General features: G+C 37.1%; 2 protein-coding genes across 3 annotated transcripts; one reads left to right on the forward strand and one right to left on the reverse strand.

Moving 5' to 3' along the window:
- The first annotated feature begins 517 nt into the window (after positions 1-517).
- Positions 518-12,835, forward strand: ube3a (ubiquitin protein ligase E3A). Its single transcript, XM_039689241.2, has 11 exons — positions 518-658; positions 1,627-1,709; positions 5,566-5,879; positions 5,992-7,238; positions 7,329-7,473; positions 8,636-8,841; positions 9,460-9,624; positions 9,729-9,884; positions 9,977-10,050; positions 10,583-10,726; positions 12,519-12,835. Coding segments are annotated over exons 2-11 (2,574 nt in total). The 5' UTR covers positions 518-658; positions 1,627-1,707; the 3' UTR covers positions 12,640-12,835.
- Positions 12,836-14,871: 2,036 nt separating this feature from the next.
- On the reverse strand, positions 14,872-25,171 carry cnga3a (cyclic nucleotide gated channel subunit alpha 3a). 2 transcript variants are annotated; one of them, XM_039688974.2, is made up of 9 exons: positions 24,856-25,171; positions 23,088-23,219; positions 20,807-20,923; positions 20,368-20,544; positions 19,924-19,983; positions 19,417-19,611; positions 19,173-19,274; positions 18,975-19,081; positions 14,872-17,288 (listed from the first exon to the last, which is right to left on the reverse strand). In XM_039688974.2, exons 2-9 carry the CDS (start codon positions 23,186-23,188, stop codon positions 15,883-15,885), a joined length of 2,265 nt encoding a protein of 754 aa, XP_039544908.2. In that variant the 5' UTR covers positions 23,189-23,219; positions 24,856-25,171; the 3' UTR covers positions 14,872-15,882. The 2 variants fall into 2 exon arrangements, with proteins under 2 accessions (XP_039544908.2, XP_039544910.2); XM_039688976.2 differs by lacking the exons at positions 19,417-19,611; positions 19,924-19,983 and having other exon boundaries at positions 24,856-25,170.
- Between the last annotated feature and the right edge of the window lie 631 nt (positions 25,172-25,802).

Raw genomic sequence — 25,802 nt, forward strand, 5'->3', positions numbered from 1 at the left:
CCCGCCCCATTTTATGTAAATTGCATTTAGTAAATATCATGATTATGTTGATGCACAAAATATTTTGAAAGTGATTCCAATGATATTGCTCTGTAAAAAGCATCGATGAATGATATTATATATTTGGTAAACCGACTCAAAAAAAAAAGATTCGAATCAGTAAGATAAATCAAAATCCCACGACTAGTAGCCTACGAGTGCAGCAGGTAGGCTATAGGTCGGCTGCTGGTATTTCCATCAGCAAATGCAAATATAGTTTTTGCCGTTTTCCTTTCGGATTCTGCCATCTGCTGATGAATCTTAATATTACAATGGTTTCGGTTTTGATATGTATAATGACATTTTAAAAAGACTCTTGAGTTATGTTTTAAAAGTTAGTTTGTACTGTAAGCACACGTATACCCTATTAAACCTTTCCAAAGTATCCCACACATCTCAGTCAGATCTTGACTGACTGCCAGAGGTCTGTGCCGTGTTTTACACTGATGGTTGTCTTCGTGCCTCGGTGCATTGTGGGATCGCTCTCCGTGTTTGCCACAGTTGATCAAGATGGCCGTGAATATTTTGTGGAGGGGTTGGAGTTGAATACACGCCGCACCCGAGCGATTGTGATGTTGAAAGACCAGATTCTTTCGTCTGCATCAGAACATCTTCAGAAGTAAGCTGTCAAAACATTAATACCCCTTTTCCCATCCCGATCGCGCTCGATCGAAGTCGTAATAAGCGCTGTTAGGCCAGTTAGCCGCGCTGCTAACCCGCTCCAGGTAGGGACGGAGCGAGTTGCTGATAAACAAGCGAAATCTGTTTGGTGCACATCCTTACTGCTCCTTCGTTTTTGATTATGCAATAATAACCGTTAAGTAAAACCCACACGTTGCGTCTAACGTTAACTGTCAAGACTGTGGTGAACGTTAGCTGCAGCTAGGCTAACTAGTTACTCAGCTCTTTCCTGCCATAACTAACGTTACCCCATGCCAGTTACTGTTACAATATCTGCTGCTTTCACTCTGCCTTAAGCGCCACGGTCATCATCAACACACTTTATTCGTGACTATTGGGTGTGTGTTCGTTTGTTTTATGATGATCTGTAACAGACTGACCGTGTCTGTGCAAGGTTGAAGTTGTTTGTGCACTGTCATACCCCCTGCCTGCCCCTCTGCGGCCTCTCCTCCTCCTGCTCGGTGTAAACGACTGTTTACCGGTAGACGGGATGATACTATGGCGAAAGCACTCGGTGTGTTTTTTAGTTCTGGCCTCTTTTTAGGTTTATGTTGCTGCTGTTCTTGCAGATGCATTGGGTGCGTGTCAAAAACTGGCGAGCTGACTAACGTACCTAGTTAGTATGTTTGTACATCATAGGGTCCCAAATACTGTCTGTAACTTCGTAGTTTCGGTTTTAAGACACTATCTATGGTGACATTCTGCCCCGTGATCCATGTTAGTTCGTGTTTACCAACAATAAACTCTTTCTCAATCACCCTGAGTAGTCTTTATCAGTTGTTGATGTAATCCCTTTCACCAGACAGCATTAAATGAACTGTATAATCCCATTCATTTGTGGATATTGTCTGCAATGTGGTAGTAAAGTTACTGATGTAAATGCCTGTTCTCTCTGTTAATCTGCAGGATTGCTACCTGACCACCTTTTGGTCTCTTTGAGTTCAGAGCTGAAGAAGAGTGTGATATTGGAAACTTTAAGCAAGTCTAATGTAAGTGTCTTTGTTTATACCTTTTTTTAATCAACATAGCCAGTTTCCAAATTACTGACTCTATTTTACACTTTGTGTTAAGAATAAGCCAATTCTTCATTATACTATAGGTGCGGTCACATTTACAATTTCTGGGCGAAACTGTTGTTCAACAGGAATCTGCATGATTAAGTGTTTTTCATGAGTGGCCAAAAAAGTTCCCTACACAGATTTAGGGAACTATTTTGCTCATGTGAATTCACCATGTTGACCAACAGAAAGCTGCTTGGTTTTAAAGTAAGTGGCTTCTGTCTGTGTCACTACTTTATCGACAGCTTTTTTGCCCATGTTATTTTTTCAGAAATTTTACAAATGTGTCCGCACCTTGTTGGGTTGGTTGAAAAAGCCAGACTAGTGGCTTGATTAAAAAAGTAATTTTTACAGTAATACACTTGGAGGTGAACAAGGCCGGGGCAATAATAAACATTATTGCATTATTGCAGTGTTTTAAAAGTATAAGCCATAAAACCTCAAAATTATATTGGCATGAATTAGGCTGATGCCACATAATTATTTGATATGTAATGCCCTAAATAATGCCTTCTGGAATGACACCTTTCTAAGTGAATAAACTTCTGATTAAGTTTTTTTTTTTTTAAACTGTAATAAAAATACAAGCTGCATGTATGCTTTTAAACCCCCAGGAAGTTCACCTCCATTTTCTTCCATTGTAAATTGTTACTGTTGCTGATTTTTATTTGCTTATTATTTTATTTTATTTTTTGTATACTGAGGGACGAATCAATTATTTTTTAGTTAATTCAGTATTAAGCCACAAATGCTGTCAATAGAGCAACTTGTTTAACCCAAAACTTTGGCGTCAAATGAATGATGATATGAAGACAAATGTCAATTAAATGTCAATTAATTGTTTTTTTAACACATTGTGACTGATCAATGCATGATATTTTGGTGTCAGTGCAAAAACCATTTTGCATGTGTAGCAGCATTATAGATATGAGTCAAAATCTGCAAAAACATCACAATAACATCAAACATTTATTTCTATCAAGACTGAGGTGCATACAATTTTGGTCTTGTTTTGACAATGTAAGAGTCCAGCTCGGTAAAATCTACACCAGCACATCCCAAAAACTTTTAATGAATTTAAGGGCTGGATTATTTTAATGTCTGTGCTAATTCATGAGTGAAAAAAAATATTGTTCATGATCCCTCCCAAATCTCAACCATTCTTTCACAATTTGAGTCTGATGAATTTAATCTTGACATTGTCATCCTGGAATATGGCCATGATGTGTCTTCCTACATGGTTGTTTAATAAATGAAAAGCTACACACTCCATCAATTAGGGTTAGAAGAACTGTTGCCAAACATATTACATGAAAAAAAAAAACATAATAATCATTATAATAATGATCCAATCTTTAAGTTTTTGCCCATCCAAACAGCAGCTTTTTTTGGCTGTGTATTTTAGTGTATTTTGAAGGACATTTTTTAACGCACAAACTACTCATTCTGATTCTGACATTTCTGATTTGAATATTTAAAATAATTTCTTATTCTTAACTGAATTTTGGCAATAGACGAACTGTTAAATGAGTGACCTTGAGTTGTGTTCCTGGTCCTCCAATTTGAGACTCATGCTGATGTAAGATTCAGGAACTTTGCAGATGATTTTTATCAAATGTAGTTTGATCACCATCTTCTCAGTTTGTTTAAAAGATTGAGGCAATTATCAAAGTTTAATAAAATGTTGTTCAATTTTCCTATAAAAGAAGATACATTTTTACTTGATTGTTTTTTTTTTTTTTACATATCACCCCAAAACAGATTTTGACTCTTATCATTCTGTTTCAGATTAATAATTCTCTTAAAGAATTTAAAGTATAATGCTTTCTTTTTCCTTCATTTTAAGAGTAGGCCAGTCATGTGCACGTGCAACAATGTTTTATGACTGTTAAAGAATTTAAATGGATGGTTTTCTTTGAGTTTGATTTAGTAGAGAATAGGGATGCAACAATACCGCTTTTTCAAAACCGATCTGATACCATAAGTATCAGTATCGGTTTTCAAAAGTATCGAGTATCGGCCGATACCAATCCGATACTAGTGTAGTTTTTAGCAACATATGATAGATAGGACAGAACAAGAAAAGCTATTAATAATCTTTCACTCCAATACAGTGCGACACAAAGTGCTTATGCGCATTCGAGCGCAGAATGAGACGCTTGAAACCACATGGAGTCACAGCGCGCAACGCGTCGGGTCCGCATTGAAAAGTTCAAAGCACAAAGGAAATACACATTTATGCGTAGTGAATTATACAGTATCTATCACTGCAATAGTTTATTGAGCCTTTTCTTTTAACAGTTTTAAGTTTCGTTTCTGTCCGCGTGAAGAACAATTATAGTACTCTGACTCTACTCTAGTGTTGTGAATGTGATCTAACAGACACCCGGTAGAAAATAACATGATTTAGTTACAGTAGTAAAGTCCATCAATATAAAGTTGTTTTATGCGAAACCATAGACATTATCTGCAGATCAAGTATAATAATAGTAAACACATCATGCATACACATCAAGTATTCCACAAAAAATAGTATTCAAGTATTCCAAAAAAGGAGCACAACTGATCCAATCTTCTCAAACTTTATTAGTAACGTTTCTTCTGAACTGTTCGGAGTTTGAAAATTCCTTTCTGTACATGATTGATTCTTCATGAGCTGTCCTTCTGACAGTTGAAGTTCATTTTACAAACTTTCTTTGTCTTTTCCTTATCACACTTTGTGATGGGTATATTTGCTCATGTCCTTTTTATTTTCTTTATACAACACATTAATATGATATTGAATGTTTTTTGGAAGGCACATTACCTTTTATTATACTTAGAAAAACAATTATTGCTTTTGAAATACAAATATTTGCAGTCATGTCTGCCCGTCTTATTGAATTCTTTCTACACATGTCTCAGGCAAATTACTGACTTTGCACAAATCAAAACAAAGTCAAAAAAACCTGTTGGACACATTACAAGCTCAAAATGATTATTCTCACATTGTTTTAGAGTAGAGGTCTCCAACACATTGCTCACGAGCTGCCAATAGCTCATGGCCTGATTGGTGGTAGCTCTCCAAGGGGCCTGTTGACATATTGTACTCGCATATTTTGCGTGCTCAAGTTCGTTATTTCAAATGTAGGCGCGCGGAAAGTGCTCTGATGATAATTGAAGCGGCGTGCTCATTTTTTCCAGGCGCAGTATGTTTGTACTTCGTGGTTGTCTATGACAACTATTGACATCACCGTAAGATGTCACGAGACTATCTATGGTAGCCATAAGGGATAAAAAAAAATGCGGCACACGCAACGACGGGCCGTACTAAAGTTAAACTTTAATGTCAAGTAGGGGGCCACAAGGCCGCGAGTTTGAGACCATTGTCTTAGTTCGTACCCGAACGCGACGCGCTGTTTGAATGCTGAATGGAGAATGACTGACAGCCGCAGTGGAGGGAAAAGTTTACATGATCTTGAATTGAATGAGTTAAATATTAATTTACATCTCACATTATACTATATAATGGCTTCAGAACACTTATAAGAACTGTATGGTGCTAATGTTTAATGTTTTTGTGCCTTTTGTGGGGCTTAACAATAACACAGAATAGTACGAACAATGTCAGATTTGGATCGGCTTCGTCTTACCAATACCCGATCCGGCAAAAATGGCAATATCGGAGCCGATACCGAGTATCGGATCGGTGCATCCCTAGTAGAGAAGTGTTTGCACTATTCTGCACTTTTTTCGGGATTGAATCATACTAATCCCCCCTGCTGTCCTGTTTGAATGTCTGATGCAGGAAGCGAGCGGCTGCAAAGCATTTAATTGAGCGCTACTACCACCAGTTAACAGAGGGCTGTGGAAATGAGGCCTGCACGAATGAGGCTTGTGGCTCTTCTCCGGGTTTCCAGCGCATGGATAACAATGCAGCGGCCATCAAGGCCCTGGAGTTATATAAGAATAATGCCAAACTGTGTGATCCTCATCCCTCGAAGAAAGGAGCCAGTTCAGCCTTCCCGGAGAACAGTGCCAAAGGAGCCCTCAACTTCTCTGCTTGCAGCAACGGGAAGATGAACCACAAGGACCTACAACCCGCAAGGGAGGACTTTAGAGGTGAATAACGTTGTCATGATGGCAGAATTTCTATCGATACCAATAGTATTGACATTTTCAATAATGGAAACTTTGCAAATGTTTCAATGTGCATTACTCTGTTCTTTGGCAGATCTGAATTTCCTGACGGAGGAGAAGGTGTATGAAATCCTGAGCCTCTGCGGTGAGACTGAGGACTATTCTCCTCTAATTCGTGTCATCGGCAGGGTTTTCTCAAGCGCGGAGAGTCTGGTCCAGAGTTTCCGCAAGGCGAAGCAACATACCAAGGAAGAGCTCAAGTCCCTTCAGGCCAAGGATGAGGACAAAGATGAAGATGAGAAAGAAACGGCCTCTGGTTCGTCCACAGCGATGGAGGTGGAACCCGAAGCCTCAGCGTCAAGTGGAGACGGACCGTCTCACGGGGAGAACAACGTCCAAAAATTTGATCCTGTAGAAGTTTCTGTAGACATTGATGCAGTTAGAAGAGTGTACGACAGACTATTATCGAACGAGAAGATTGAAGCAGCATTCCTCAACGCGTTAGTCTACCTGTCGCCCAACGTAGAGTGTGACCTCACCTATCACAACGTGTACGCCACCGACCCTAATTATCTGAACGTCTTCATAATCGTCATGGAGAACAGTAACCTCCACAGTCCAGAATACTTAGAAATAGCATTGCCGCAATTCTGCAAGGCAATGAGCAAGCTACCTCTTCCGGCTCTGGCTAAGCTTGCGTGGTTGTGGTCGCAGTACGGCACAGACCAGATCCGACGTCTTGTCGAGACTTTCCAGCAGCTTATTACCTACACAGTCATCAGCAACGAGTTCAGCAGTGAAAACCTTGTCAACGAGGATGATGGAGTGGTGGCAGCCACCAAGTGCTTGAAAATCGTATACTATGCAAACGTGTTGGGAGGCGACCTAGACACGGGTCACAACGAGGAGGAGGACGACGAGCCGATCCCGGAGTCGAGTGAGTTGACTCTGCAGGAGCTGCTGGGCGAGGAGCGACGCAATAAAAAAGGCCCTCGGGTGGATCCGCTGGAGACTGAACTAGGCATTCGTGCCTCGGACTGTCGAAAACCCCTCATCCCCTTCGAGGAGTTCATCAATGAACCACTCAATGATGTGCTGGAAATGGACAAAGACTACACTTTCTTCAAAGTGGAGACCGAGAGCAAGTTCTCCTTTATGACCTGCCCGTTCATTCTTAACCCTGTGACTAAGAACCTTGGCCTCTACTATGACAACCGGATCCGCATGTACAGCGAGCGCAGGATTACTGCCCTCTACAGTTTGGTGCAGGGACAACAGCTGAACCCCTATCTGCGCCTCAAAGTGCGCAGAGACCACGTCATTGATGATGCTCTTGTCAGGGTAGGTCCCAGTGAGGTCCCAAAGATATCTGATTGGTTTGTTGTTGAAGATGATTTGTGGATGTAAAATGAATCTGTGATTGATTTTTAGTTGGAGATGATTGCCATGGAAAACCCAGCAGACCTGAAGAAGCAGCTGTATGTGGAGTTTGAGGGTGAGCAAGGAGTGGATGAAGGAGGAGTATCCAAAGAGTTCTTTCAACTGGTCGTAGAGGAGATCTTTAACCCAGACATAGGTAATTATCATTAATAATTCCTACTAGGGGTGGGCGATATTCTCAATATTTTATATCCTGATCTTATAACAAACAATCATGATCCACGATCTGAATCACGACCTTCTCCATTTTGGGATGTGCTATTGAGAAGACAAGACAATGGACTAGAATTGTCATTAATCCCTGAGTTAAACTTAAAAACACTGCATACTCTTCACTGTATGAATTAAATATACGTTGATTTTTATTTAGTCAAGAGCAGTGAGTGATTTTGTCTTTATGTTTTGTTTAACATTAATGACAGCTGCAGATATTTGCATTAGGCTTTAAGACCGAATACATAGATCTAATATAATGACACGCATCCTGTTTTTTTCACAACTGTTTATTTACATACATTGTCATCATGTAAATTCTCTCCAAAACAGACTTTTTTTTACCTATTTTTGTGTATATAATGACCATTTATGCACAAATACAGAAAGCACATGGTGATCAGTCTCTTTCACAGTTCAATGCGCTTTTAATAACGCTTTTTAAAATAAAGCAATGAGCCGCAGTAGACTATATTTTACGACAGTCACGTTACATGATTTGACTGATTTTGGACAGTAAGTTTAGGCTTTTAAGGAGGGGCGAAAGCACACCGCTTTTAAGGAAAGGAACGGTATGCGGCACAATAATTGACATGTTTTTACAATCTTGGAAGCCAAAATTGAAACGGAAACTAAAATTTGATTCATTGCACAGCCCTACTGCTGTTAAATAGTTTTTTTGGTTTTTTTATGTGTCAACATGCATGATAGGGTCATATGATATAATTTGGCCAGTCAGCATCTTGCAGGCTGTCATTGGTGTATTTTATTACAAGGACATAAGGTCATGATCTCTACGATTCGCTTGAACTAATCCCAGACTAAAATGCATGTTTTAACTGAAAGCACTGAGATATCTTAAAATGTCAATGCCATTGTTTTGTCTCAAGATGCACATTAGTAATGTTTTCTCTAAGGCATGTTTATAAAAGTTTCTTAAATATCCTAATTGAACTAAGGCCTAATCCTGGTTTAATCTAAGCTCCGTTTGAGAGACCAGGCCCTAACGTTCCACTCACACTGTCGATTCAGATCTGTCTCGTTGTCATCTTGATTCATTAAGGCTCTTTCTGTTTTATCCACAGGCATGTTTACCTATGATGAAAGCACAAAGCTTTTCTGGTTCAACCCTTCATCGTTTGAAAATGAAGGCCAATTCACCTTGATAGGCATCGTCCTGGGCCTAGCTATCTACAATAATTGCATTCTCGATGTGCACTTCCCTATGGTGGTTTACAGAAAATTAATGGGAAAGAAAGGAACGTTTCGAGACCTTGCAGACTCGCATCCGGTAATACTTTCCTGGTTTATATTTCTTTTGTTCTTCAGCAATCCTAGTCAAGCATTTACTTTTTGAAAACACTAATTCACATAACAGAAAGTTTGGAGTCAGTAAGATTTTATGTTATTGAACAGTTGTGTGCATTTTTGAAGTTTACATGTAAATAAATTTAAACTACTTTTTTTTACTTTTTTCGCAGGCAGACTTAAATGTAGATTAAAATCTTGCAAAATCCAACTAGACCGTATGAAATGTCTATACAAACTAATAATAATAATAATGTAAATATGGCCTCGGATTTTTTGCTTCCTTAATGTTGTAATTTGACATTGAGGTTACAAAGAGTAATATTTCAGCTTTATTTCAAGTGGGTGTGCATGTCCTGTCCTCAGTCTTTTTAATGGCATGCTGAGAGGTGATTTGAGCAGGTACATCAGCGTTTCAGTCATTATGACTTTAGTACACAGTGACTGCTCATCAAAATATTTGGGGCAAGCTGATTCCTGCTCTGTCACATAGCAATTATTTAATGGACTGGATTAGCAAAAAAAAAGGCTTGTAGTATCAGTGCAGAGAGATTGATTATATATGTTCTGTCAAAATGGTCCTGATTGTGCGTTTCTGCAGGTTCTTTATCAGAGTCTGACGGACCTGCTGGAATATGAAGGTAATGTGGAAGAAGACATGATGATTACCTTCCAGATCTCACAAACAGACCTGTTTGGAAACCCACTAATGTATGATTTAAAGGAAAGCGGTGATAAAATCCCAGTTACCAATGAGAACAGAAAGGTTAATTCACTTTTACAAGCATTACATTCCTTCATTCAACTTTTAAAACAACAGACATGTTCATATCTGCAAGTATACGCATAACATGAAGTGGGTCTCTGCAGGATTTTGTGGCACTCTATGCAGAGTACATGCTGAACAAAAGTGTGGAGAAACAGTTCAAGGCCTTCAGAAGAGGATTCCACATGGTCACTAATGAGTCTCCACTGAAGTATCTGTTTCGATCAGAGGAAATTGAGCTGCTTATATGTGGCAGCAGGGTAAGTTAGCTACAGATTGTTAACTACCTCCAGGATGTTCTCACAAGTGCCACATTCGTACATATGAACCCATTTGATTCTTTCTCTTGCAGAATCTAGACTTCCAAGCACTTGAAGAGAGTACAGAATATGATGGAGGATACAACAAAGACTGTCGCATTATTAAGTATGTGGATGCTTAATAAAATTATATAAAACACGTACATACAAACAATATTATTATTAATAATAATAATTTAATAATATTAGTTTATTTTATAAATTCTTAATTGATATAAATATGTATAATTAACTACTTTAGTATATTATCTATGCATTTAATATATATTTTTTTACAAAAATTGTTAACTAACTTCATAGTTATGTAGATATAGTGTATTTGATCATTTGAGGTGATTGGCAGTTTCTACAGTTAATAAACCTACTGGCAACCTTGTAAATGGATAATAAAAACTTTATTTTCAGCTACTTTTAATTAATTTTGATTAAATATTGTGCAAGATGAGTATTAAGTGAATGATTAATTTTTGTGTTTGCAATTTTAACTTTCATCTAGGTGCTGTCAATTAAATATGGGCATTAGGCCTAGATAATGGTAACAGAATTTACAAGAATGATATTAGTGGATCGCTAATTTTAAAAACTACTTCCTATGTGTTATAAAAATGATGAAAAATGATATTTTTGTCTCTCCTCAGGGATTTCTGGGAGACGGTGCACTCATTTGGACAAGAGCAGAAGAGGCTATTTCTTCAGTTCACCACTGGCACAGATAGAGCTCCAGTTGGAGGTTTAGGAAAACTCAAGATGATTATTGCCAAAAATGGCCCTGACTCAGACAGGTAAACTCAAATACTGCCTCTCTACACTTTCAGACAATAAGGAGTTCAGTTTTTGACACCATATTGTATTCAAATAGTTGTATGATCATCATGTATCAGATCAGTTGAATCTTGAAAGTCCCCCTGTAGTCAATAATTTTATCCCTTTAAAGTTTTAAAATTAAGTATGTGTTCTGAGTTCATCACACCACAGAAAATGTGTTATTAGCCACCCAGCCAAATTAGAATGATAAACAAGCAGGGCTCCAGACTAACTTTTCCAGTGGTTGAACTGGTGCTACCAAATTTCTCAGTTGGTCGCACCAGCATTTGATTTGGTCGCCTTTTCTTTTTTTCTTTTTTTTTATGCTACATGCTATGGGATTAATCAATGCATGCTGATGAATAGTGGTTTTAATGGACCAAAGCTAGCAAAGGCTTTCTGGTTTGCAGCATAAACACCTGTAATATATTAATTATCATTGCCAAATTTCAGGATTTTCATGGATTTTTGGACCGTAATTTTAATCTTTAATTTTAAGCATTTTACATTTGAATTATATACAATCTATCTATTTACATTTGAATCATAATCTACTGTATCCTATCCTGTATCTATCTATCAGTATTATCTTTCAAATACATGCATTAAATTTTTAAAAGATTAGAGTATTATAATAAGCTAATACTGATTTTTCGTTATCAAAGTTTATAGTTGTAACAAAAATCAGAAATCTCACACTCCTTACCCTCTGCATTTTTTAATAATTTCCTTTTCCGTTTTCTTCCTTTCGTGAGACATTTTCATTTTTATATCCACTCGCACAAATGCGACGACATAAAATTTTAACTCGCACATTCTCAAAAAACGGTCGCATATCCGACCAATTTGGTCGCAGCCTGGAACCCTGTCGGCAAGTACATAAAATAAGCTATCAAAATGTTGAAAAAATGAGCAGTATTCTCCGCTCTCAAACGCTGGGGCGAACTGATGCGAATGTGCTCTATTGGTAGGGGAGGGGCCTTATGAATTTACACATGGTTTGTCTTAAAGCATTTGGTCCCACTTTATATTAAGTGGCTTTAAGTACTATGTACTTACATTGAAAATAATAATTTGATACAATGGACTTATTGTGTATACATGTTTTTACATTGTACTTACATTTTAAAAATACCTGCATGTAATTACAGCTGTAATTAATTTATGTAATTACATTTGTAATTACAATGTTGACCCTACCCTTGCACCTTAACCCACCCTTAAACTGACCCATACCACCTCACCTGTCCCTTACCTTACCCCTATCACACCTCAATAGCAGCAAAAGTGTTTTACAATACAACAGGAACACAATAACACGTTGTACTTATTTTTCGATGTAATTCCATAGTACTTAGAGCCACTTAATATAAAGTGGGACCAAGCATTTTAAAAACACCACATAGACATAAAAACAACAACAAAAGCTGGATTTTCACCTCAGGGGGGGGAGTTTAGGCAGAATATGGCTCTCGTGCGCACACAAGTGCCACCATACAGCTGAAGCGATTCAGAATCGCCGAAGAAAGAACCATAATGCATCAGCATTTTTTTTCCTCACACCTTTACCACTCCAGAGTTGCTTGCATGTTATGCGTGATCGAACACGAACGCTGGAATAACACTAGTAATGCTAAACAAATTATGCATTACATCCTCGCCAGGTTTTTTTTTAAATGGCGTTAATGTACACATTTCTTTCCACAGTAATAAACATGCAGTAGAAGTATTAAATAAAGTAATAGACACTTCTCCTCTTCTTATGATCAGGTTACCCACCTCTCATACTTGCTTCAACGTGCTGCTTCTCCCCGAATACTCCACCATAGAGAAACTTAGAGAGAGACTCCTAAAAGCCATCACTTACGCCAAAGGCTTCGGCATGCTCTGAGGCTCCAGGATCTGCAAAAGGACTCGCTCGCCCTCAGAGGTTTCATTTGTGCGTCGAAGGAGAATTCATCTACAGCGACAACTAAAAGTAAATATCAAGTTAAAATGTAAGGCAACGTGAAATGGATTAAAATGGGGAAGTTATGGTGGCCGTGTGCCTGTGCCTAAATAGTTGATTAAACCACACTGGACTCCTGGCTCTCTCTCCCTCTTATGTAAGTGTTAAGGTTCCCTTTTTGTATGCACTGAGATATTGCGTTATTTATTTTAAGGGATGAAATCTCTTCTGTCATGTCTGCCAGGAAATCCACTCACTTTTTGCTTTCGTAGTCATAAAAAAAGGAGGGACGGTTAGTTTTCAACACCTGCAAGACTGATCACCATCTAAACTTAATAAAACTGCAAGATCAAAGGGAGGAAGTGGAACTTTATTGATGTATTATGGTTGAACTGTGAAAGTGCACTTAATATTCAGAATGTCTCTTAGTTTTTTTTTGTTTCATAGGTCTTCCCTAGTCCATTCATATTTGCAGCAATGCTTTCAAAGGTACAGAGCAACTCTAGTCTCAATTTCGTTTCAAGGAATCTGTATTTATTGAGGAAGTGCGTTGTTCGTAATGCCGCTTGAACAAGCTGTGCTGCTCTTTTATGGCCAGTGTTCTGCATTTCGCTTCTTTCGCATAGAATTGATCTGTTTGCTAAAATTAATCTACGCTCACGGTGCACTCCTGACATGAACACGTAGTGTTAAGTGTCGAAAGAGAGATCCAACCTTCCCATAAAACTCACTCAATGGTTTTCTACAAGTGTTTTGTTTTGTTATCCATCTTGTTTTAATTCAAAACTCACAGACTTTTAGTCGGTGAATGCTAATTGACAGTGCCCCGTGAAGAAACCGTTTCTGTTTTCGTTGCTTTTTTTTTTTCTTGCTCTGCACGGTGTCTGGTCCTATACTGTTGGATGAAAATGAGGGGAAATTGGCACAAATTGTACCACTGTCTTGTCGTGCCAAACATTTATGCTGAGAATTGCCGCTCCGGTTTGTACATGCATAGCTGGAAACCCACTTTTAGCAATGCCCTCTACATTTTTTTTGTTTTTTTCCATTTTCCCTCTTGCATATTAAATGTGACTGTGGTTTGTTCCACTGCTGATGGCGCTAACATAAAAGGGGGAAACAACAGAACTTGATATTGAGAATGACAACATTTGATTGTTTCAAGTTATTCTTAAATAAATTCAAAACTGAAAAAACAAACCAAGTGTGGAAATGTAATGATGAGATTCAGCTTTTGATTTGATGTGTTCCTGGTATATAGTGGAAAAATACACCAATTAAAAGTCTGTTTTAACATATTCAACACAATATCAAAGTCAAAATACGGCATAGTTTTTAGTATACTAAGATTTTAGTCATTTTAGAATTCAGGATTTTTTTTGATACTTCTACTACTTTGATACAAATCTATTTAATTTAGATAAATAATTTAAATAAGGTAAATGTAGACATATCTTTACTGGGGCTGTGCAAAGATTAATTGCGATTAATCGCATCCAAAATAGAAGTTTGTATTCACATTACATTATATACATGTGTGTGCTGTGTATAGTTTTGTATACATAAATACACACACATGCATGTATATATTTAAGGAAATGTGTTATTCATATATATAATATATATATATATATATATATATATATATATATATATATATATATATATGAAGAGTTCAGATGCAAAAGCCATTTGAAATTTTCTTTTAGAATGATAATTTTTATCAAGCTTGTATATTTAAGTTCAGTGATTTCACTTAAATGGCAATGATAATTACCTATTAATTGTTATTTAAGTGAAATTACTGAACTTAAATATACAAGTTTGATAAAAATCATCATTAAAGAAGAAAATTTCAAATGGCATTTAGAGGCTTTTGCAACTGAACTCTTCATATATATATTGATAGATAGATTATGTATTTATATACAGTATTTACGTGCAAATAATTCTTAAATATATGCATGCATGCATATGTATTTATATATAAAAAATAACTATACACAGCACACACACCTTTATTATGTAAACACAAACTTTTATTTTGGATGCGATCGCAATTAATTTTTGCAAAGCCCTAGTCTATATATATATATATATATATATATATATATACCGTATGTATATGTGTGTGTGTGACGCGTCATGTCACCTTGTCCTTTTCTATACCAGGTTATCTCTCCAAGTGCAGTTTCTGATCCTGTTCATGAACTAAACGAACACACTACTTTATATACGTCGTCTGTTGAGAAGTTCATCTTCTGATTTACATTACTTTTAAACGAAATGCTTTTATCAAACAAACAACATTTGTTAGAACATTTATTGAAGAACACATTTATGTACTTTAGTTAGACCTCTAAAACATTATGGGATGTTTTTATCATGGTCCATGAGTTCTTTTTGAGCAACTCTTAGTATTGAAATAATGTAACTCTTATTATTGAAATAATAATGTTTAATGAGCTTTATCAGAACATCATCAAAGTAATAAATTATATATTCTCATGCTTCTGCCAAAATAACAATTAGAGTATGAATGCCTTGTCTGCAAGTGTACCCCTGATACAGTGTGAAGTACCCTTTTTACTTTTTTGGGATGCGCCATAAAAATATGCTATCATTCAAAAGTTTGGGGTAGTTTTTTTAATAAATGAATACTTTAATTAAGCATGAAATTGACAGTAAACATGTATAATGTTACAAAAAAAAAAATCTATTTCAAATCTGGGTTCTTTTGACCTTTCTATTCATCAAAGGATTCCAGGAAAATATTAAACGGCACACCTTTTTTCAACATTGATCATAAGAAATGTTTCTTGAGCACCAAATCAGCATGTTTTAAATTGTAACAATACTACTGTATGTTTGAAAGTCAAACAAATTCAGCCTGGGTGAGCATAAGAGACTTCTTTAAAAAAAAATCGCAACAAATAAATCTTGCCAACCCTAAACTTTTGAACGATAGTGTATCTCTCCTATGGGCATACAAACAAAAATCCTGCATTGTATGCCATCGGCGTGGTTCCATACTGCATATATTGAACAAGTGTTCCATTAGTACAATGTTGTCAAGTGTAAAATGTATAAATAGATAAGTATAAACAGTTTAAACCGTAATGTACTATGTTAAGAAATATGTACATAGAAAGGAAACCCCTTTAACCCCAATGTCTATGCTGTTGACTATTTAGTCTTCTTCTCTTCTTCTTTTTTGTCCTCGACAACCTCAGAGAGATCTTCGACTCGTAGTGTTTTCACTTTGCTCTCCATGTTGGTTATCCTCTGTTTGATCTTTCCCTGGTAGGACGTGTACTCTGCCATGAGCTTGGCAAATTTGCCAGTCATGATTTCAAGGTTGCCCTCTAGGCGTTCAATCTTCTCGCCCAGATCTTTGGGATCTGCACCTGCGCTTGCCACCGCCTCATCAAGAAGGTTGTCTTTTCTTAAAATAGCCTTTCCTTTCTCCTCCAGGGCTTTTTTGGCATCTGGGTACTCGGTAAGCGCTTCCACGAGATCATCTTTAGACAGGGCGAAGAGATCAGAATATCCGACGCTACGAATGTTTGCCGTTCTTCTGTTACCGGCTTTACTGCCTTTGATTCCGAGGATGCTAATTTCTCCGAAGTAAGCGCCGTCACTGAGCACCACAAACTGCGTGACCCCATCATCGGCCACTACGGCAAGCTTTCCTTCTTTGATGATGTACATTTCTCGGCCGATGTCGCCTTTCTTACATATGTAATCTCCAGGACTGAACACCTGAGGTTGCAGCTTCAACACCAACTCTATAAGAAGTCCCGCTTCACAATCCTGGAAGATTCGCACCTTCTTCAGCGTGTCTAAATGGACATTGATGGCTATCTCAGCTTTTAGCTTGTCTGGGAGATTCTTTAAGACTTCCTTCTCATCGCAAGTTTTCTTCTCCGTCCAAAGGTAGTCGAACCATTTGATGACCCTGGCCTCCAGGTCTTTGCTGACCTTACGGAACTGCATGTACTGCTTGATGGAGTCGATCTTAGCCTGAAATTCAGCACGAGAAGCGTTCATGTTGGAGATCATGGCGCCGACGTTACCGACGATGGTAGCGAAAATCAACACTCCAATGAGGAAGTCCATAACGACAAACAAGTATTCAATGTCTTTAACGGGAGGTGGCGTTTCTCCAATGGTGGTGAGAGTGAGAGTGGACCAGTACAGACAGTAGATGTATTTTCTGGCCAATCGCCCGTATTCAGGGTGACTGATGTTAGGATATACCCACGTGTCGGTTCCAAAACCTATCGTTTTTGAAATGGCGAAGAAAATGCAAGCGTTCCAGTGAATAATAATCAAGATGTAAAGTACGAGGTTGCTGATACGGAAAATGTTCGGAAAGTTCGTTCTTGTTTCTGTGCGGTCAAAGAACTCGAAGAGACGTGCCATTTTGAAGAGGCGGTTGAAGCGAAGTTCAGGGTTGTTGAATCCCACTTTCAGCATAAACAAATCTGTCGGGATCATTGAGATCATGTCGTATTTGAACTGTGGGATTGTCTTGTAATGATCCATCAACTTCTTGCCATCTTTGACAAGAAGACCCTGCTCCAGGAACCCTAAAATGACAATAAAAATGTTAAAATAAAAAGAATAAAAATGTAACAAGCCAACATGACATCATGACTTTTGCGTAAACATATACGCCAGTTTCGAGTCAGGTGGCGTGTTATCTCTACGCATTTTGAGCTGTATGCGTGTATGTCTACGCCATTAACGTCCGCGTCATTCCGCGTGTCTGTATACACAGTCAAATCTCCATTCATAAATGCCATTAACCCCAGTGACGGTTAAGTTTAGGGATGGGGTTGAGGTAAGTCATATCTTTTTTTTACCTAGGATGGTAAGGGAACAGTCATAAATGCCATTAACCCCAGTGACGGTTAAGTTTAGGGATGGGGTTGAGGTAAGTCATATCTTTTTTTTACCTTGGATGGTAAGGGAACAGTCATAAATGCCATTAACCCCTGTGACGGTTAGGTTTAGGGACGGGGTTGAGGTAAGTCATATATTTATATAACGTTAAGTCAACGGCGTTCATAAACACGCTGAAAGGCGATTATGCGTCTTGATAGCACGCCAAAAATGGAAATACGAATTGGCGTGTCATACACACGCTACTTCATGAGATCAGTCTGAACAAGCTTTGCGTACTATTATCTAGTTGTAATGCTTGTTAATATCAAATATACACATTAATTCAAAAGTTAGTAAGGTTTTTAAGATGGGTAAGATTTCATAATGTTTTTGACAGTATTTGTTTACAAATACAGTTGAACAGTAATATTGTACAAATTATTTGTTTATTCTTTGATAAATCAGCTGCAATTTTGGTGCTTTGGACTTTTACTGTAAGATATGGACCTTGACGGTAATGCTACAGTACATTAGTAACCGTGTTTAATTCTAAAATCAGTGATTTCTGATATGTAATGATTCATGTACAGTCAGACATTCTTCAAGATCATTTCACTGCGGTTTTATGCGTCAGTAAATAAAGCCAGTGACTAAATGGTCAACTTCACTGTTTCTATTAGTATGAAAATGATCTTATCAACGAGCCTTTACAATCGCTTATCCATGCCTCTTGCCAAAACTCCCCATTATAATCAATAATGCCGTCTACACGGCTCATTGAATCTCTTAATTACATCGTGTTTACACTGTTAGTTATGATGAAAACATTCATGAAGGTCCAGAAATCAATGAGATCACTGCATCCATGCACTCAACAGACATGTCTGTCATCAGCTAGAGTAGATCTAAATAGAATGCTATAATCAACACTTTTTACAATTAGTTCATTTCAACAGCAGTGATAGTAAAAACATGGTATAAGATTTTGAGAGAGCTCCACGTGTAACACTTATTTCATATGCAAATATTTTAGCCAATCATAGCAGTGAGTGTTTACATTGACACGCCCCTTCCAACAGAGTGTTCAAATAATTTTATTTCTAAATTATAATAATTTTTCCATTTCAAAATCATACTAACATAATAAGTGCACCTCATAAAGAATATTTAAAAAATGCAGTTCATGACCCCTTTAATATTTTTTTCTGGATTTTTTTTTTTTTTAGGATTCTTTCAAAAGAACAGCATTTATCAGATTTTTCTGTACCAATGTCACTATAATAAATAAACTAACTAACCCCAAACTATTGAATGGTAGTTTGTTTTAATATTTAATTATTTAATAGATGTTCCATCAATATTATTCTTTCAATGAGTAACCACCATACCTGTTCTTGCTCTGACAAATGTGTCCATGTAGTAGATTACATCTGACGTATAGTCCAGGACGATCCAAAGCATTGTGAAAGAGTTCTGAAGCTCGTTAAAACAGGCCCTGAAGAAAGATGAAAAATCAAGCAAATGCCACATCTCTCCGCACATCTAAATGTATTGATGACATGATGAGAGACCCTGCATGAACAGACCTTGTCACCAGCATCATCAGGTTGTAAAACACTGGGCCTGCAATGACTGTAAGCCATCTGTAATACTTGTCTGAGGCTGGGTCCATGATCCACACTTCTTTCCTAAAACACATATTAGATTATCGTCCGGCCACTTTCAAAGACAAACACGTATCAATCACAGCATTCATCTTAAGATACTACTGTTAGACGTGACTGTCAATATCAGTCACTAAAACTAAAATGTCATTTGTGGGATACTCACAGTGGAGGAGGAGCATCTTTCTTTTTATCATCTTTCTTATCATCCTTCTTTTCGTCCTTTTTCTCATCCTTTTTTTCATCTTTTTTCTCATCTTTCTCATCTTTTTTCTCTTCCTTCTCATCTTTTTTCTCTTCCTTTTTGTCTTCATCCTTTTTCTCATCTTTTTTTAGTTCTTCCTTTTTGTCCTCCTTTTTGCTGAAGGTAACATTTTGGGTTGTTTTTATTTGAATTATCAACTAGTCTTTAATCTACGGGTCACTACTGTGAACTACCACTAGTAATCTCTCATCCTAACCTGCAGAGGGCAGCACTGGGAAGGCAATGTGCTAACTTCATACAAAACATGACAGACTATCATCTGTTGTTATTAATTGCATATTTGAGATACAACACTATTAGCATTATTTCATTATTAAGGTTTCTACAATCTAGTATCTACAATACAAAATATTTTAGTGTATTAAATAGGGGTTTATATCTTGTGGAGCTGTTCCTACAGGTACTTACTCATCTGTGTTGTTGCAGTTGTTCATATTGTAAACTGCCAGAGGCCAATGACTGGATTTTCTTAAGGAGCAAAAGTCATTCATTTTGGTGTTATAATTGTGGATTCAATTCTGAGGGATCTGATTCAGACCATCACTACCGCTGATTTAGTATCTATATCTACGGTCTGTTTCTATTCTACAATTTATTGCCATTCGGTTTTACCTAAAGGACATTTCTACATAGAAATCTACATACTGTTTTCCTTTTATAACCTCTGGTCCAACAAGTAATGAATCCTCAGCTCTGTGATCCGTTTTATGAAACATCGGCACACAATACTGGTATTTTTCCACACAGATCCAGCATGATTCTCTGCACGTATCTTTCATTTTCAAGGACTCCACGTTATATCAAAGGCATCTTTGTCTGTACAAAGAAACTGTACAGAAAATCTTGACTTACTTCCTCTTATGAGGCTTGTCAGGTAGGCCTATAGAGGATCGGGCATTACTTCCTCGGCTAGATAAGTCTTTGAGGTCAGGTCCACGGAATCGCTCCAAGAAGGAGTCGGGACGCTCAACCTCTCTGTGAAGCCTGTGTGAAGCCCAGTTCCTCAGCATTACCAGAAATTGGGTTAGCCTGGGAGACCGTAAGATGTCAAACAGAAACACTTCCAAGCTCTTTATATACAGTATGTAGCTTTCTGTTGTTCCACCCATTTCAAATGCACACTTAACACATTCAAATTTTGTTGGCTTGGTTGATGAGAGGTTCACGTCTTTCCATTTTAAAATCAGATTTCACTATTACAGATCTACTGCTCAGTGTGCATTTGACTTGGTTTAGTGGTAATCAGGGTTCACATGGTGAGCTAGGTTCAAGCTTTAGTTGGGGATGTTACCTTGCCATAGCCCCAGCCCCTGTGAAAGAGCTTCTCCTGGACTCCTGTAGCTGGCTGGTTCCAGTAGAAATGATCCCCTGCATATCAGAGGAGGTGTCCTCACATAGAGAATGTGCCCTGAGAAAAGTTGTGGGGGGATTTATGTTTCAGAACTCAAATAATGTTCCAAATTTTAACTAAGCAGCAAAAATAGCTGATTAATAATCTGATTGAAAAAAGTGTAGCACAAAGGTTTGGGGTCTGTAAGAGTTTTGATGTTTTTGAAAGAAGTCTTCTAAGCTGAACAAGGCTGTTTTTTTACAGCAAAAACAGTAGGCTACTTTTGTGAAATATTACTTCAGTTTAAAATAGCTGTTTTATATTTTAATATATTTTAAAATAAAATTTATTCCTGTGATGCAAATCTGAATTTTCAGCATCATTACTCCAGTCTTCAGTGTCACAGGATACTTCAAACATCATTCTAATATCCTGCTTTGCTGTTTAAGAAACAAATTAAATTTCAAATTAATTAATTAAAGTTCAAAATGAAATGAAATACAAATCGTCTGTAACACTGTAAATATCTTTACTGTCTCTTCTGATCAATTTAATGCATCCTTGCTGAATAAAAGCATTCACTTTTTTCAAAAATAAAATCTTACTGACCCCAAACTTTTGAATGATATTGTATCCTGAAGAATCCAAATGTTCTGATAGAGCGACTTTTTCGTCAAGATCAAAGATTTAAAAAAAAAGCTGTTATTAAAGGGGCAATGTGTAGGTTTTTACTTTAAAAAAAATCTTTAAGATAGAGTCTTCATTTGTACATTTATGAGCCAATCATAATGTAATAGAAAGAATGACACCTTGACTGTCCACCACAGTTGAAAATACACAAAATGTGACGTCATGCGCATTCTCATTACATTTGGCCTAAAACAAACCTGCATCCTTCGGTTAAGAGCTTCGTGTTTCATATGCGAAGAGGTCAATACTTAAAAAAAAAATGAGTTTACTAAAACGGTCCAAAATTAAAGTCGGAAAATTCACTCAATCCATTTCACTGTCCATTTAAAACTCTTTTTGGCGCAAAAACATTTACGTTGTAAATGATGCACAAAAAGGATTTAAATGTACTATATGACCTTTTTAAAGGGATAGTTCACCCCAAAATGAAAATTCTGTGATTAATTACCCTCATCTCATTCCAAACCCAAACATCCCTTCATTCATCTTTGCAGCCAAAAATGTAAATCTTTCTGTTCCTCCATTGAAAGCCTACACAACTACCTCTTCCAGGCCCCAGAACGGTAGTAAAGACAGATTTAAAACATTCAATGTGACTCCATTTTAAGCGATGCGAGAGATTTTTTTGCTCATAAAAACATATTTTACCACTATATTTACAAAATATTCATCACAAACACACGTTCACAAGAGCACCATGACGCATGCATGTTATGTTGACGAGAGCAGACGTTAATAGGACAATGCGTGTTGGAGATTAATATTTTGTAAATAAAGTGGTAAATTGTGTTGGGGCGGGTTGCACACAATAATTTTTTTCGATTAAAAAAATTGAGGTTAAACCACTGGAGTCACATGGAATACTTTAAAGATGTATTCACAACCTTTCTGGGGCCTGAAAGTTGTAGTTGCGTAGGCTGTCAATGGAGGGACAGAAAGTTCTCAGATTGCATCAAAAAGATCATTTTTGTTAGCTACATCAAGATGTTAGGTCTGGGAACTCATCATTGACAGGCCTCAATCCGAGGGGCGGGATAAACAGTTGTCTTTCAAATTCACTCTGCACGCAATTGTATAGCACTACAACTAATCAGAGCAACGAAGAAGGTGATGGCTGAGTCCCATGCGTTTTCCCACCAGAGGAGCAAGTTAATATATAACTTTTACCGGCAAAACTCTGAACACATCTTTTTTTTTTTTTAATGACTCAAGTGCCGTTCTTTATTCTGGTTTCAAAGAAAAGCTTAAGTTCAAATCATCCAGAGTCGCGGTCAAAGCCGAATTGAAAGACAGCTGTTCGCCAGCAGAAGCCATTCTTTGTTTTCAAGTAGTGAACCGACTCGCAACTCTGTCGTCATGTTAAGCCCGCCCGCCAACTCTATACTCGATGTGATTGGCCTGACCAGAGTTTGGTTTTTCGTCTAGATTTCTAGGCTACATTTTTGTTCCAAAGACGAATGAAAGTCTTAGGGTTTTGGAGTGAGTAATTAATGACAGAATTATTTTTTTTTGGCTGAACTAACCCTTTAAGGTCATATCGTGTTATTCTAACCTGTTTATGCCATTTTCAGTCTGATCCAGGTCATCTTTACAGGCTCGGACCGAGGGCTTGTGTCCCGATGGGAACGATTGCTCTGTGCAAATCTTCGCCATTTTTTTCTTTGCCTTTTCTAGGCATCCAGTGCTTGATAATAAGGACAAACAAAGGAAAACACCATAACAAAAAAAGCATGAATTATTAAACATTTAAAGCATGTTTTTGATCTTAGAAAACAAATTATGCTCAAAAGTATAATGCAGTAAGGCTTTGAATGGGCTGTCATTAATGAAATCATTGCAGATAGTAACGTCGTATTGGGTCAGCCCAAAATTGAGTGGAATTAAAATCTAAAGAGATTACAAGAACCTATTATTGACTTGATCTCTGCAAACCCATTTTTACTCTGACAGCAATGCCATCTAAACACACATCACCTAAAAATACTTACTGCTTAAACACTAAACAAGATCAGCGGCCCATCTCTATGGTAGATCATGACCCAGATGTACTTTAAAGCCACTTGATAATAAGCCAACATGTATATAGATGTTTTAGAAAGTGTGACTACATATAGCAAAAATTAGTTGGAAATAGATTTTTGGCTAAACTGAGTGATGAATATATTAAAAACAGCATCTTTTTCATATCTAACAAAAATTACAGTAAATTTCCTAAATTGGTTTTTCACCAAAATATTGCTTTGTGGTTTCAGGGTCTTTGACCAGAAGAACGATACTGGGCTTTCTCCTTCTAATGACGTTTAGTTTATTGTATCGTTCTGGGAAGATTAGTCTAATTAGACTAACACCACCAATGCTATTCGTGTAATCTATTCCAAATCCAGAATTATGCTAATGCATAGGACACGCAGCAACTTCTAGTCAGCAGTCCTGATTTCCATCCACCAGGGTTCTTGTCATCTGAGCATCTGAAGTCCCCTCTCCCACCCTAAACAATATACATCAAAACTTTGACAAGCCCAGGGTGGTCTTTCTTTCCATGCGTTGTACTGCCATCATACATTTAAAAGGGAAAACCAGCTTTCTTAGATTCTTTTGTTTTAAATGCTTAGTCAGTGATAATGTTAAATCTTAAACTCACACAATACATTAAACAGAGTAAATACAATATACTGTAGTATTGAGGTATTTATTGTTAAATTTACAGTAGCCTACCAAAATTTGAGGTTGCTAGAATTTCACTGTAAAATGACATTGACGATCATTACAAGCAGGGTGACTGTATATTTACAGTTCCTAACTTTGTATGTTAGTAAATTTTATATTATATTTTATATTTAAAATTTATATTACATGTAAATTATAAGATAATTCAGTATTTTCCTTCTACACAAATGTTTTCATATATTACAGTAGAATTACATAGGATATAATTTAACCTTATGGTAAAGGTGTCTGATTTTACAGTATAGGTAACATTGACAATGTAATGTAATACTATTGCCTATGATTCTTTCCCCAATCGACAAGTGAAAACCTGGACTGGTTTATTGTCACTAAGGTTTAGTTGGAAAGCACTGCTGCACATGCGCAAAAACGCACTTAAAGGAATCCAACTCATTTGCATTTGTTGCTAGCCTTGTTGTTACATGATATGCAATATTTTAGTGACTTGTCGAGTTATTTATCGACTCTTCAATGAAAATGCTGTCGGAAACACAAACAACAAAGACAACAAAGTATGGGACATTTACAACACATTTAAAGCCAATTTTTAACATTTACACCAGTCTAGTAAACATGTAATCGATTAACCTTACCTGTGAAGCAACAATATTTAGCAGTCCAACAGATTTAGGGCAACAGATTCAGCCAGAAATCCTGTTCAAGTTGCTCTTTGGTTGAAGCAGTTGGTGACCCTGCTTAATGTTACGTAAAATCCCATTTTTAAAGAACTAATTCGAGTTTGCATTTTTGGACATCAGTTTCCCCCCACTTTTTCTAATGTGTGTCTCCTAAATGTCCACATTTTGAATAGACAGCTAAAGGATGCGCTCATGAGTCTTGAGTCTTCAGCTCTCCGATGACCGTTCGATGTGCTCGTGGGCGGAGAGTAGGGCTCGTCTTCTAATTAATATTCATTAGCAATGCCTTTTTTCTTTCTTTTTTCTCTTTTTTACAACAAACGTTAACGTTTGTAATTCTTCTGTTATTTTTTTTTCTTGACTTCTTTCCCCTTTTTATGATTTATTTTTTCAGAAGATAATATTAAAATGTGTTGCTTTTTATCTTAATTTATGTTTGTATAATTGCATTGTCAGACAAAAAAAAAATGTTATGCTGCCAGGCAGTGTTTTTGTCCTGATGAACCAGCACTTGAAAGTGATCGACTGAAGAAAAGTGGCTGGCATGTGTGGCACTATACCAATATCACCAGCTCTGCCATCAACATGGTCATCCCAGCCATGCTAATGAGACCTCAGAAATCCTTAAGGCAATCTGCGGAGCTGTACTGTTAATCCCAGATTAGGCCTGAGTGCCTATCTGAGCCACCTAATACTCTTTCTTGGCCTCAACCCTTGAAATAGTGAGCATCATTTAAACTGAGTTGACCTTATAGCACACGAGTGAGTGAATGAGTGAGTGAGTGAGTTAAATGAAAATATAATATATTAAAATATTTGTAAAGACATAACTTTTAATAGCACGTCACCTGCAAGTAAAAAAAATAATTCAAATTCCCCTAATAAGGACTAAGCCGCCCTTA

This window comes from Pimephales promelas, chromosome 8 (assembly GCF_988280905.1).
Source record: "Pimephales promelas chromosome 8, fPimPro1.hap1.1, whole genome shotgun sequence".
In the NCBI taxonomy this organism is placed as follows: Eukaryota; Metazoa; Chordata; class Actinopteri; order Cypriniformes; family Leuciscidae; genus Pimephales; species Pimephales promelas.

Bases quoted from the DNA above. Each gene is read 5' to 3' on its own strand.
- ube3a (XM_039689241.2), top strand. The intron at 7,474-8,635 runs GTAATTATCATT...TTTTATCCACAG, and splicing joins GATCTTTAACCCAGACATAG to GCATGTTTACCTATGATGAA. The intron at 9,885-9,976 runs GTAAGTTAGCTA...TTTCTCTTGCAG, and splicing joins TGCTTATATGTGGCAGCAGG to AATCTAGACTTCCAAGCACT.
- cnga3a (XM_039688974.2), bottom strand. From the start codon at position 23,188: ATGGCGAAGATTTGCACAGAGCAATCGTTCCCATCGGGACACAAGCCC. The intron at 19,984-20,367 runs GTAAGTCAAGAT...TTGCTCCTTAAG, and splicing joins GACAAGCCTCATAAGAGGAA to AAAATCCAGTCATTGGCCTC. The intron at 19,275-19,416 runs GTGAGTATCCCA...TATGTGTTTTAG, and splicing joins AAAGATGCTCCTCCTCCACT to GAAAGAAGTGTGGATCATGG.